Source organism: Lactuca sativa, chromosome 4, assembly GCF_002870075.4.
Source record: "Lactuca sativa cultivar Salinas chromosome 4, Lsat_Salinas_v11, whole genome shotgun sequence".
Classification (NCBI taxonomy): Eukaryota; Viridiplantae; Streptophyta; class Magnoliopsida; order Asterales; family Asteraceae; genus Lactuca; species Lactuca sativa.
In genome coordinates, this window is record NC_056626.2 from 146364909 (window position 1) to 146378187 (window position 13279).

The 13279-nt window shown below is 36.7% G+C and overlaps 1 protein-coding gene and 1 long non-coding RNA gene across 2 annotated transcripts; both read left to right on the plus strand.

Moving 5' to 3' along the window:
- Positions 1 to 7567: 7567 nt before the first annotated feature.
- On the plus strand, positions 7568 to 8373 carry LOC111910601 (60S ribosomal protein L7a-2-like; the record flags this gene model as incomplete). The annotated part of the gene is made up of 3 exons (XM_023906455.3): positions 7568 to 7796; positions 7916 to 8085; positions 8167 to 8373. Coding segments are annotated over 3 exons (591 nt in total), but the record flags the coding sequence as incomplete, so codon positions are not given.
- Positions 8374 to 10202: 1829 nt separating this feature from the next.
- On the plus strand, positions 10203 to 11360 carry LOC111912681 (uncharacterized). The gene is made up of 3 exons (XR_008232182.1): positions 10203 to 10259; positions 10514 to 10702; positions 11193 to 11360. It is a non-coding gene; the product is annotated as an uncharacterized LOC111912681 (long non-coding RNA).
- The last annotated feature ends 1919 nt before the right edge of the window (positions 11361 to 13279 follow it).

The following is a 13279-nucleotide window of genomic DNA, read 5'->3' on the forward strand; positions in this document are numbered from 1 at the left end:
TGATAGGAGATTAGAGATACATGTTCACTGAAGATCTTCGATTTGAGTTCCATATCTTATATTGCAGATCTCCATTTTCGATTTAAGATCTCTTTCGGCAGTCCAATGGAGGAACCAGAGGGGAAAAAATCACAATGAGGGTGTTCTATCATCAGACTTGATGGTGGTGGTGTGTGGTGTTCTATCATCAAACTTGATAATGGACAGGAAGAAAAAATAGGAGCGAAATCTATTGTTTGTCGGTGTTCTAGTCTCCTCGGAGTTTTGGTCTTGCCGGAGGCAAGAGATTTTCCGACGGAGATGGTGGTGGCGTATGGTTGCTCACCGGAGAAGTGAGAATTTGAAATTGATTCCCATGGTGGTGTTAGGGTTAGAAGTGTTGGTGATGGGGATGTTAAGTGTAAGGATATAATTAGGTGGGACCCATTTAATTAATTAATAATATAAATAACTCTAACAAATAAATTAATGAAAAAGAAAATAGAAAAGGGTATTATAGTCTTTTCATGTGTAATAGGGATGAAAGACATAATAAAACCAAAACTTAGGGACGGTCCGAATGCAAAAAAAAAAAAAAAAAAAAAAAAAAAAAAAAAAAAACTTAGGAACCAAACTAGTAATTTTTACCGAATCATAGGGACGATTTCAATAATTTGTTCTACAATTTATCTCCACCGAACAAAAAAACATATCCTTTTTGTAGAGAATTGTTATCGAGATTTAGAAAGCAATCATGATTGTCTGAATGAAAAGTATGAACACAAGAAGTAAATATTAATCAGATCTTATATTAATAAGGAACTGATTACAGAACTAAGCAGAGAAAACTTGTGAATGATGAATCACTCGTTCATCTGATCCTCTACTTCTAACCTTAGTCCCTATTTATAGGAAACTTGAGTGTACAAAAAATATACTAAGTCCTGAACTATATGCTTCGCACAAAAGAAGACTTAGTAAAATAACTAAAAATGTGAAACTAAAGAAACAAACACTTCGACTTTTACAACATTTAGTCTCTACATTCTCCCCCTTTGTAAACAGTCGAAACTATTCAGTTTGTAAGATGCTGAATAGCTGAGTGCATTGTTCTCCGGATTTCTGAATACCAGGTGATTATCTTTTTAAGTTCCTTCTTGTTTCCTTCATTGTTCTTCGCACAATTATTCATACGAACAATAAAGTTCGTATATTGCGAAGTGGTGTATCTTTCTATCTCTGAGACTTTGAACAAAAACTTCTTGTGCTTCCCTTTCGTATCTTTTCCTGCGAAAACCATTCCAAAAGGTTTAAGACATATTTCTCCATCTGCATACTTCCTTAACTCCGTTTGAGGCAAGGTTGATTCCCAAGAGACTGTAACTTTTCTTCCAAGACCCAGTGCAAGTTCTTCATCAGTCAAAGCCAAGCAATCATAGTAGTTATCTATGAATATCTTGATATGTGCGAAACCAAATCTGAACACATCAGTATCATGTCCTTTCAGCTTGTTTTCTTTCATGTCTTTGAGAATAGATGCCACTTGAATGAGATCATTTAGATTCATCAAGGGAAAATCAGCAATGGTGAAATCAAAAGCCTTGTTGTCTGCACGAACCACAAAATATCAAAAGTTTTGAAGCATGTTCTCGAACATAACATCCTTCTTGATTGTTAAAACTTTCTTGATTTTCATTAAGGACCAAACTTCCTCTTGATCCTTCGCAAGTACAGCATGAAATCTGATCTTCAAGTAAGTGTATTCATCAGCCTTATCAAAATTTTCACTTATCTTGTACTGCGCCGTAATAAACATCATTTCGTTTATTGGAAAATCAAGTTGGCTTCTGTCTGAGTTCGCAACATCATAACTCTTTCTAGGCTTCTTCTCAAATTCATAAAAGTGATTCCCCAACACTTTGGACTCAATAGTTTCATAAGAATATAACTTCGCAGGATCACCCTTGTTCATTGTTGGTGGATCATTTGCTCTTTGCCTCATAATACTTTGCACTTGTCTTAACCTTTCCATTTCAGCTTCTGCCTCTGCTTTCTTTTCTTCTTTTGATTTTTCAACAACCACCTCTTTTCCTTTTCCAGTATCCTTTATTTGAGGTTTCGCACTCGAACTTCCTCCTTCAGTTGAACCAATTATAATTCCTTTAGTGATTGGCTTCGTTGTTACTATTATTGAAGGAATTGGTTTCGTGATTACAGGCAGAGTTGTTTTAATCTGAGTTGAATTAATCTTCCCAACAGTTTTCGCATCCTCTCCTTTACTTCCTTTTATTTCTCCCCCTTGCACCCCTATGAAAGCAGGTGGGGCATTCTTTGGCAAAAGAGAAGTAAAATTGGTAATCGGGGCCAACGCCTTCTGGATAGCTTGCTCTAAAGTGTTGACTTTGAGAGTTAAAAATTCCGGAGTAAGAATCGATTGTTGAGAAGGCTGTGAAACACAACTTTTTAATTCAGTAGCCAACTGAATTAATTTTGAAAACTGCTCCTTATTCTCTTGATGCTTGGCTTCGATAATTTGAGCATACGGTTGATAATCAGTAGCAAGCTTGGTCAGTGCTTCAGCAATAATATCAACACGTTTTTGTACTTCCAAATTTTGCGAATGAAGATCTTGAATCTCCTTTGCAATTTCTTTCTTTAACTCCTCAATTTTGAAGTTAACATCTTCCCTGACCTTCTTCACATCCTGGACAAACAGAACGTATCGTTCTTTTGTAACAATTTTTAAATCGTTTATAACACTATCAAACGATTTTCCTAGAGCTTGAATGCGAAGCTCATTATTCTTATCAGAATCATCAACTTTAGTAATGATACGCTTCTCTGCAGCTTTGATCATAAATTCAACCTCCAATCCCGATATAGATGACTTTGTACCAGCATCAGCTTGTGATTAAATAATGGCATTCAACTTTCGATTCAGGATTTTGAATTGCTTACCTGACATAAGCATATGATCAGGTATTTCCTCCTCCTCTGAATCAAAATGTATGGCTTCAAACATTCCTCCAAAACCTCCTCCTTCGGTTTCTTCATCATACTGAACTTGCGAAGTTATAGGTTGTGGTGTTTCAGGTGATTGAGATGGGAACAAAGTAGTAAAGGGATGTTTTAAAGGATGGTCAAATATGGATGATGTGGTTGTGCTTGTATTTGGAAGAGAAAATGATGTGATTGGCATTGTAACTTCAATATTTGTGATAGGTGTCCCCGTATTAGATACGTTAACAACTTTATCAGAAATAATTTCCTCCTCTTGAACTGATTTGTTTGGAACAACTTCAAGTGGAATGGATTTGGTGGTGGAAATTTGCGAAGTGATAGGAAGAGAAACATTTACCATTGTGGAAATGGAAATTGGTGGAGTCTCTGGAATTACTTCATCGTCTGATGATTCATTGCGAATAATCAGCTTTCGTTTCTTGTAGAGCTTTTGAGAAATATGCTTTGAAATCTCTTGAGCTCTTTTTTTCTTTGAACCAGGAGAAACAGGAGCCGGAACGTCTCTAAACACAACCCCCTTACTACTCATCTCAGTTTTGCGAATAGTAGGAGAAGTAGTTGTTGTCTGTGATGATTTGCGAAGCTTCTTTAATACCCCTGACTTTGTGGGTATTATCTCCTTAGTAGTTTTAGGAGAAAGCTTATCTTTCGCAACTTCTTCACGTTTTTCTTCCTTTGTATATTTCTTCTTCTTCTTTGAGGACTCTCCACTAACTTCAAAAAGTATTCCAGTTCGCACATTTGGATCAAAAGTCTTCATGTAGCGAACTAAAACTTTGTGTGTAGATGACACCTTGCGAAGCATTGCATCAGGAATTCTTGCAACACTTGTGAAGATATTTTCATCATCTTCAACCACTTTTGGAAATTGATATAATGAGAATTCTGCAACATCTGCTCCTTCAGGAACTGGAATTCCCTCCTTCGCATAAACTTTTTCAAGAATTAAGCTCCAGTACCGTGCACAAGAAATTCCCCTATCCGCATTAGTGTTTTCTAAACTTTTGATGAACTCCTTCCAAAGTTGAGTTCCATAATCAACACTAAGAGCATAGTAGAGACCCATTACCATTGCATACACCTCCATTCTTCCCCTGTCTAGACCAACAATCCTTCCTGTTAAACACCGTAGAAAGATTCCGAAAAGAAAATTCCACATGCAAGGCAAGCCTGATTTCCTGAAATCACTTATCTTTTCAAGAGTGGGTTGATGTCCCATCTCATTGAACATGAAGATAATTTGGGAATTGATAGGTTTAAAGAACGGTGGGTTATGGGGTATGTTTAGAAATTCAATGAACATGTTTTTGGTCAGACGAACCCTTTTGTTGTTCATTAGATTGAAAGTGATGATGTCAGTTGAATAGTTGTATGACGCAGTTGATGCCGCCATTGACAACCAGGTCATCGGAACAGGAAAAGAACTGAACATAGCAGTTGATAATGGTGACCTTTTCAGTGAAACAATCAGCATCTTCAATTCTTATGGGTAGGATGAAACATGAGGATCAACTTGATAGTTTGTGCTTTGAAGACGATGAAGAATCAGAGAATTTGGGAATTTTTGTGTTTGATCGCGTAACCGTATAACACACTCTTGAACCCCCTTTTATATGTAACCCTGATTGATTTGAATTTAAAGCGGGATGCATTTAATGATATCCGACGTGGCACCTTGAAAATCAGACCATTACTGCGAAAAGTTAGCCATGTTTCAAAAAGTAGCTGTCACTTCGCCTAGAAAACCGGGTAGAATACCATACGTCACGTATACACAGCCTGTCAATATTCCCTTTATTTAAATGTAACCGTTAGAACCCTTCGCATGGAGGCAAGGATCTTTCACTTTTGGGATGAAAAAGTGAAGTCATATGCCAGACTTGCGAAATCTTCAGCCTAAGTTGGTATTACTTAGAACCTCAAGGATTTCGTGAGTGCAGTGTTCCAAAGAAATAAGATAAGAAGCAAGTAAAAACAATTTTTGGAATTCTGTGATGTCAAAAATGTAATTTGACACGAAAACAGTTAAACCCCGGGAAAAGGTTGCTTCGTTAATCATCAAGAGAGATGATCAACAGCTTGTGTATGTTCCCGTGAATTACAATCGAATACTTTTTGATAAGTATCAAAGGGCTTCTTTTAAAAGTGATTCTTGGGTTGGTTTAAAATTTTGTTACATGTCATCCTAACATAAGGTGATAAATTGTAACAGAAATTACTTGTATGACCAGTGTAATCAGTGACAAGTCAGCTTTGAAAATATTTATCATGACCAGGACATTCAAATGAGACTCACACAGAAATCATATTCATAAAAAAATTTATGTACTGGATCTTTTTGGGTAACAAACATCGTGGGTTGTGAATGTTTGATCAAGACCACGCATGCGAATTGAATATGATTTGGAGTTTCGAATTTTTGGTACTGAAACAAAAGTTTCGTCAATATCTGGAACAATGTTCCCCGTCAATTCCTTAAGTTGTAAGATGTTTGGGTTTCACCTTCATCACGGACTCATGATGTCAGATCATTAACACATAATTTTTGTATATCTAAGTCTCGATGGGTTTGATCAGAGACCTCTCGGACGTACGTCTTTCTGTGTGAATTGTGTTAAGAATTTTGTGATGAAAAAGATTGGTTATAAGATCGAATGTACCTCTGTTATGATTTGGACCAAACAATAAACTCTTTACTCATATGAGAAGAGTAAGGTAGCTCTTTTGACTACTGCGAATATAAGCCTAATTGGGAAGAAATTTTCATGAAATAATTTCATTAAGGCTTTTGTTTCTCACACATAGAGTCATATGAGGCTTGGGTCAACATGTTGCAGCATGCTTCTAGGGACATCCTAACTAGTACAAACACTACTAGAAAAATAGCCTTTTACGACGCGCAAACCATGACACTCATTAATTTATGTTACGCAACCGATAGTGACATTAAAAACGTGTCATCTATTCAGAAAATTTAAGGATTTAGGTCACGCATTATTGCGCGCCCTTAAATTATTGTCATAAGAAAAAAAATTAAAAACACGGAGGGCGCTGTATCTTAAATGCGCGCCCTCTGGAGGTGTCGCTTTATAATTTTTATGAACGCGCGTTCTTTAGTTACAAGCGGGAAAAGAAAAGCCGAAAAAATTAGAAAAGCCCGCTAACTCTTTGACCTAAGCGTTTTGACGCATCTTTCATTCTCCTCACACTGCTGTGCAACCTTTTCCAAGGTAACGATTTCATCTCCATCTCTCGACTTCATCATCTCAATGAAGAAAAAAGGCTTCTGATTTCCATTATCTGCTTCATCTCTGCTGTGATTTCACCTGCTTCATCTCTTCTGTTCTTGAGAATACTCGCCAACAGTGTTCTTCCACTATTCCTTGACCTGCTTCTTTCTGTATTCTTTTATCCACAATGTCTTCAAAGACATTCTCACACACTTTCTAAAAAAATCATTTTTTCTCTCTCAAGAACCCTAGCCGTCACTCACACCACCATATTTGTAGTGTGTTCTGTTCAGATATATATGCATCGATGAAACAAGGAACCTTGATATGGAAGGCCACCCAAGTATTAACTCTTCAAGATTCAGGCCCCTGACACCCCATTTACATCAGACTACCAACACCACCGCAAACAATGGATGTTGGTGGTTTGGTCTCACACCTTCTTTACTGTGGGATACAGATCCTAACCATCTGACCTCCCTCTCTCTCTCTCTCATGACGAAGAACACAATTTGAAGGATTATCAATCAAGAATGATTGGTTATGGTTATGATTTAAAAGGCAAACTGAATATATCAGTCGATATCGATGGAGGGTTTGCGAAAACCAAGGTAATAATTTTGATTTGCTTTTAGTTGGTGTTTCTCTTACTGGTACCCTTCTTTCACATTCTCAAATTATGTGTTCTTCTGTGTGGATTTGTTTGAAATTTGAAAGAAAGTTTTATGAAGCACTCCAACTGCTCGATGAAATGCTTGAACCAGGTTTTTGGATTCATTCCAGTCAGTTATTAGATCATGCATTACTACATTTAATCTCAATTTAGTTGTGGATTTTGTTGACTTAATCTATGTTATGAGCATATTGGATCATATTTAAATTATTATGTTATTGAATACATGCTAAACTTCAATGTATGTATAGCCCATATAAAGTTTAAGAGATAGACGGTTATATGCAACTTCATTGAACAAAGAAGAGTTACAAATGGTTATGTCAAATTGACTATAGTCATAGTAAAAGAGATTTGATTTTGATGTGATTTTTTTAATAAGGAGCCTCTAAATAAATGTGAAAATTTAAGGACTAGGAAATAGGACAACCCGGGTTAAATTATATAAATTGTAACAGAATCCTCATATGATATTCTCCTTCCTATAGACTCGCACCTATTTTGTCACCTGCCTCATGGTATCATATCCAGAGAGCTAAAGTAGCATTTATATATTGGCAGTAAACTCGAATCGATAACATAGATTTTGAAACCGAAATTCGTTTACTCATAACTACATATTTTGAAAACCCCTGGAGTATGATTGGAATTGTTCCGTTGTTAATATCTACGAGTCTATCTAATTTCCCAGGAGAAGGTCGCGAATCCATTGTTCGAGAAACGACCAAAGCAATTTGGAATCGGTGGAGCTTTGCCTCCTAAGAAGGATCTTCACAGATTCGTAAGATGGCCTCAAGTCGTCCGAATTCAGAGAAAGAGGAGAATCCTCAAGCAGCGTTTGAAGGTCCCACCAGCATTGAACCAGTTTACCAAAACCCTTGACAAGAATCTCGGTATAATGCTCATCCTTAACAATAATTTTGTTCTAATTCCAACTATGTTCTTACTCCTTTTACAATCCACCGAGTTTCATCAAACTGATAGACAAATCTCTGTTTATGAAATTATGAAGCAACGACTTTGTTCAAGATGCTACTCAAGTACAGGCCGGAAGACAAAGCAGCCAAAAAGGAACGCCTGTTGAAGAGAGCTCAAGCTGAATCAGAAGGAAAGACTGTTGAAGCTAAGAAACCCATTGTTGTGAAGTATGGTCTTAACCATATTACCTACCTTATCGAGCAGGTTTTTCTCATTTACACTCACTGTAATCTTCTATTTCTTTTTCTTCTAAAGTGCTTAATGACATATTATGTTCCATTTCAGAACAAGGCACAATTGGTGATCATTGCCCATGATGTTGATCCAATTGAATTGGTTGTCTGGCTTCCTGCACTCTGCAGAAAGATGGAAATCCCTTACTGCATTGTAAAGGGGAAATCTCGTTTAGGAACTGTAAGTTTTTCCCTTATCATACTTTTTACTTTTTTTTTTCTTCTCATTTTCAGTTGTGAGTGACAATTCTTTTTGTATTACCTTTATGGCTATTTTCTGTTTTTTAGGAAAAGAATACGGTCTTTTCCAGAGAGCTTCTTGTCACCTCTTGATTTGGTTGTTGTTCCAGGAGACAATAAGATGACGTCGCTCCTCACCACCTCCTGCTGATGCCACACATTTTCTCTTTACTACTTGCCAAACTTCAAAGTTTCTTTCATCATATCACATGAACCATTAGAAAATTAATTTGAAGGCCTGTAGCCATCTCTCTCTCTCTCTCTCTCTCTCTCTCTCTTCACCCTTTTCTCCCGATTTTTTTGGGTCCAATATTTCTTTGTTCATCGTCATTGCTGCTTGTTACCTATCTATGGCCACCATGAAATATTGAATAAACCAATTTTTATTTAATTTGGTTGAATACAGGTAGTTGTTTCATTCGAAATTTGGATCTTTTTATCTTCCTTTGTTTAGGTTATAATCCAGTTGGGTTGTATCCAGTATATAAGTTTATGGCTTGTTATATGTCAGTAGTTATATATGATAGTTATAATTCTGACCTTACCATGTTCAAATACTGGGCTTATCCCTTTTGTATTATGTATCTTCAATTCGGTTTATTCTTTGTAATATAGCCTTTCTAGATTTTGTAATTTTCTAATTGGAGTAAATTATTTTTGTATTGTTTTAAGCAGAACTTTGTGTTTAAACACTAATTCCAATGGGTTATTGCTGGTTGCTGTTCAGGCAGACATCAAGCTTCTCCACCAGCCTTGCCAGCAACAGTTACCTTCTGTGTCCCTGAGTACCTGTACAAGAATGACAACCTTACATCTTGATTGACAACCTTACCCTTGATGCACCCTTTAACTTCTCTGCTATGGAAGGGCAGTATCATAATTATGTTTATGGGCATGAATATTACATATTTTTCTTTTCTTATCTCAGGCCAAATGACTTTCATGATTTTGCAGAGTATTTTGTACAAATAAGGTGGAGGTGGAGGTGCTGCAGCAGTATTTTGCAGAGTATTTGCTAATATTTATCACCCGCCTCAACCGATAACCACTGGTGCAGTTGACCCATTGGCTGGTGGTGGACCGGGTAGTGTGGACATTGTGGGACCTGCAGCAGTAGCTAGTGTCTATCAGCAGCAACAACCCCAACCAACTCAAATCAACTGGCCTAACAACTACTAAAGTAACAAACTTCAACAATCAAAACCCAAAACCCAAAAAGGTATGAATGGATGGAATTGGATTATTAGGGATTTGAGTTGAGTGTATACTTAGATGAGTACTTATATACTTAGATGATGCAGGGAAGACACTTTCAATAGGCTGCAAGTTAGTATATTTGACATCCATAACCTTGCACTCTTGGCATGTGGAAGCTCATGAGTTTCTATTAATGTATAAACAGGGGTGCAATTTGCATTTGGTCTGCTTCATATAGGTTCTGGAGTTAGATGGACTCTTGTGGATTTTCTTCGAGGCCATGGTGATGAACAAATAAGTGCACTCTCATGGAGTCCTGATGGAAGATTCCTAAGTAGCTTTTGTTTTGCTTGCATGCTGCTTTTCTTATTCAGTGCTACTTTGATCTATTTTGAAATGTTGATTTTTAGAGTCTTTTTGCATGACCAAATTTAATATCCAGTTATATTATAATGCTTCCCTTAACATATCTTCACATATGTACCATCTGCTTCATATGAGAGCTCATCGTTCACAATGTGGGATTTTGCTCAAGGTATATTCTTATGCATGTTGAGTTTTTCAATATACCCTAGAAAAGTTAATCATAACTATGCTCTTGTTGTTTTTTTTAAAAGGAAGTTAAAGGCGTATTTCTATAATAAATATATTGTTCTTGCAGTGGGAATTCTATTGTTGCTGAGCTACATGGTGAAGTTGGGTGGCCAGGTAAGCACTTGATGTTTTATTCTAGAAAAAGAAATGTTTATGCATACATACATACATACATACATACATACATACATACATAAATACATACAATAAAAATGTCAAAACAAAGCTAGAGGCTTATTCTTTAAATTTACATATGCAGATAAATCTGTTACTTGATCATCAAAGTTTTTTCAAACATCAAAACCGTGTTGATTCAAAACACCTTCCAAATCCCACCTCTTTCATTTCTATATTTGTTTTTTTTGAAGCATCTTCTAGCTATGGTGAACCAAAATACACTCAAGGAGAAAACATCTAGTGGTATGCAGGGTGTAAACAACGAATGGTGCACACTTCTTCACCTTCTTGGCTGTTGTCTTCTTTCACAAGCACATCTTCAATCATCATGGGGTTCTATTGAAAAGAAAGTTAATGAAGCCATTTCTTGCTTTTTTTAGGTATGTGTTATGTGACATATCATCCACTAATGTATCATTTATCATTCAGCATCTTTTACTTTGATGGGTATAGATACAGAAGGGTAAAATGGTCATTTACTTGCATTCAAACAGTTTATTCATTTAGTAAAAAAAAAGGGACATATATATAGGTGTGTTTCTTATTGACCTAACAAATACAAAGGGGTAGAATGGTCATTTACTTGCATTCAGATAGTTCACTAGGGGGTGATGCTTTTTGACATAGTACATACAAAGGGGTGTTTCTTTTTGAATTCATATGTACAGAAGGGTAATAGGGTCATTTACTCACATTCACATAGTTCATCCAGTCAACAAAATAGACAAATACGTAGTTGTGTTTTCTTTTTGACTTAATGCACTTATTAATATGGCTATTATTATTATTATTATTATTATTATTATTATTATTATTATTATTATTATTTATTGCTATATGTTAATGTTATTTTTTTTTATTAATATATAGGTTAATTCGTTCGGAATCTAACACAGCTGGAAGAAGGTTGTGGATACTTTCATTTGGACTTGGTTATACAAATAAGTTATATAGTTAGGGAAAACCTCTTAATAGCAATGTACAATTAGGTCCCCTTAATACCAATGTATTACAATGTATTGTATTTTTGTATGACAATAAATTTTATGTAATGGATTATATTTTTTATATATGATATATTATTTTCTATTATTGGACAATAAATGCAAATTTAATTTGAAAATTAGTAAATCCATAAATAATTTTTTTTAACATTTAAAATTATGATACGCAAAAATGTGTGTCATCTTTATTTATGACATGGCCTTTCTTGACATGGGCTTTCTTGATACGCATTGCGTGTCATAAACACGCGCGTCGTAAGGTTACGACACGCGAATGCGTGTCGTCTTCCTTTATGACAGGGCCTTCCTTGATACGCATTGCGCGTCATAAACGCGCGTCGTAATTGCGCGTCATAAATGCGCGTCGTCTATAGACGACGCGCAAAAGCGCGTCGTCTCTCTTTATGACAGGGCCTTCCTTGACACGCATTTGCGCGTCGTCTGAGCGTTTTACGACGCGCAATGAGCGTCGTAAAAGGCCTTTTTTCTAGTAGTGAAAGTTGAAAGAAATGATACCTTCCCATAGAAACATATAAGCATGACCTCTTCGCATTTTTCTCTTGACTAAAACAGATGTGTGAATGCAAAGTATTGTGTACCAAACCTTGATATGTGCCAACAAGGGAGCTTTCCCTGTCCACATCTCGTGAGGTGTTTTGGCAACCTTCTTAGTAGGGACTTGGTTAAGGATATCGGCAGCAGTCTCTAAGGCATACCCCCAAAAAGAGATAGGTAGTGAAGCACGATTCATCATAGAGCGAACCATATCCAATAAGGTTCGATTACACCTTTCTGCCACACCATTCAACTGCGGTGTCCTAGGAGGCGTCAATTGCGAAACTATTCCACACTCCATGAGATAATCGTGGAATTCAAGACTTAGGTACTCTCCTCCTCGATCGGATCGAAGCATCTTGATTTTCCTGCCCAATTGATTCTCCACTTCATTCTTGAACTCTTTGAACTTTTCAAAGGTTTCTGACTTTTGCTTGATTAAATAGATATACCCATATCTACTATAATCGTCGGTAAAAGTCACGTAGAAGCGGTTCCCATCCTTCGTGGTTGATCTAAACGGTCCACATACATCGGTATGTATTAGGTCCAATAGACCCTCACCCCTTTCACATGAACTTGTGAAGGGTGACTTAGTCATCTTTCCAAGTAAACAAGACTCGCATGTGTCATCTTCCCTAAGGTCGAATGACTCCAACACTCCATCCTTTTGGAGTTGGGCTATGCGTTTCTTGTTGACATGTCCAAGGCGACAATGCCACAAGGATGCCTTATCCATACTATTGGAAGAATCTATATTCAAAACATCATTTCCTAAGTTATCAACAATCATAACAGTTTCATAAATTCCATTGCATGGTATAGCTTCAAAGTAAAAGACACCATTTAGATAAGCCAAAATAGAACCATTCTCATTATTAAAAGAAAATCTAAAACCTTGTCTATATAAACCATGAAATGAAATGATGTTTCTAGCCATTTCTGGCGAATAGCAACAATTGTTCAAATCTAAACATAAATTATTCCTAAGCACTAAAGAATACACTCCAATCTTGATCACAGGCGACGATCTTCTGTTCCCCATGATTAGATTGATCCTTCCTTGCTCCACATCCCTACTTCTTCTTAGTCCCTGCACATTAGAACAAATGTGGTAACCACAACCAGTATCAAGAACCCAAGAAATAGCATGATTAGAATCGTTAGATTTAATTGTGTATATACCTGCGAAAGATGGCTTGATCTTTCCTTCCTTGATGGCTTGCAGGTACTCTAAGCAGCTTCTCTTCCAATGTCCTATCTTGTGGCAGTGGTGGCACTCTGCCTCCTTCGGGTTAGGGCAGGGCTTAGCGGGATCAACTTTGGTCCCACTAGAAGAGGAACCATCTCGGGCTTTAACCTTGCGATAGTTCTTAGACGAAGCCTTCCTCTTTTTTC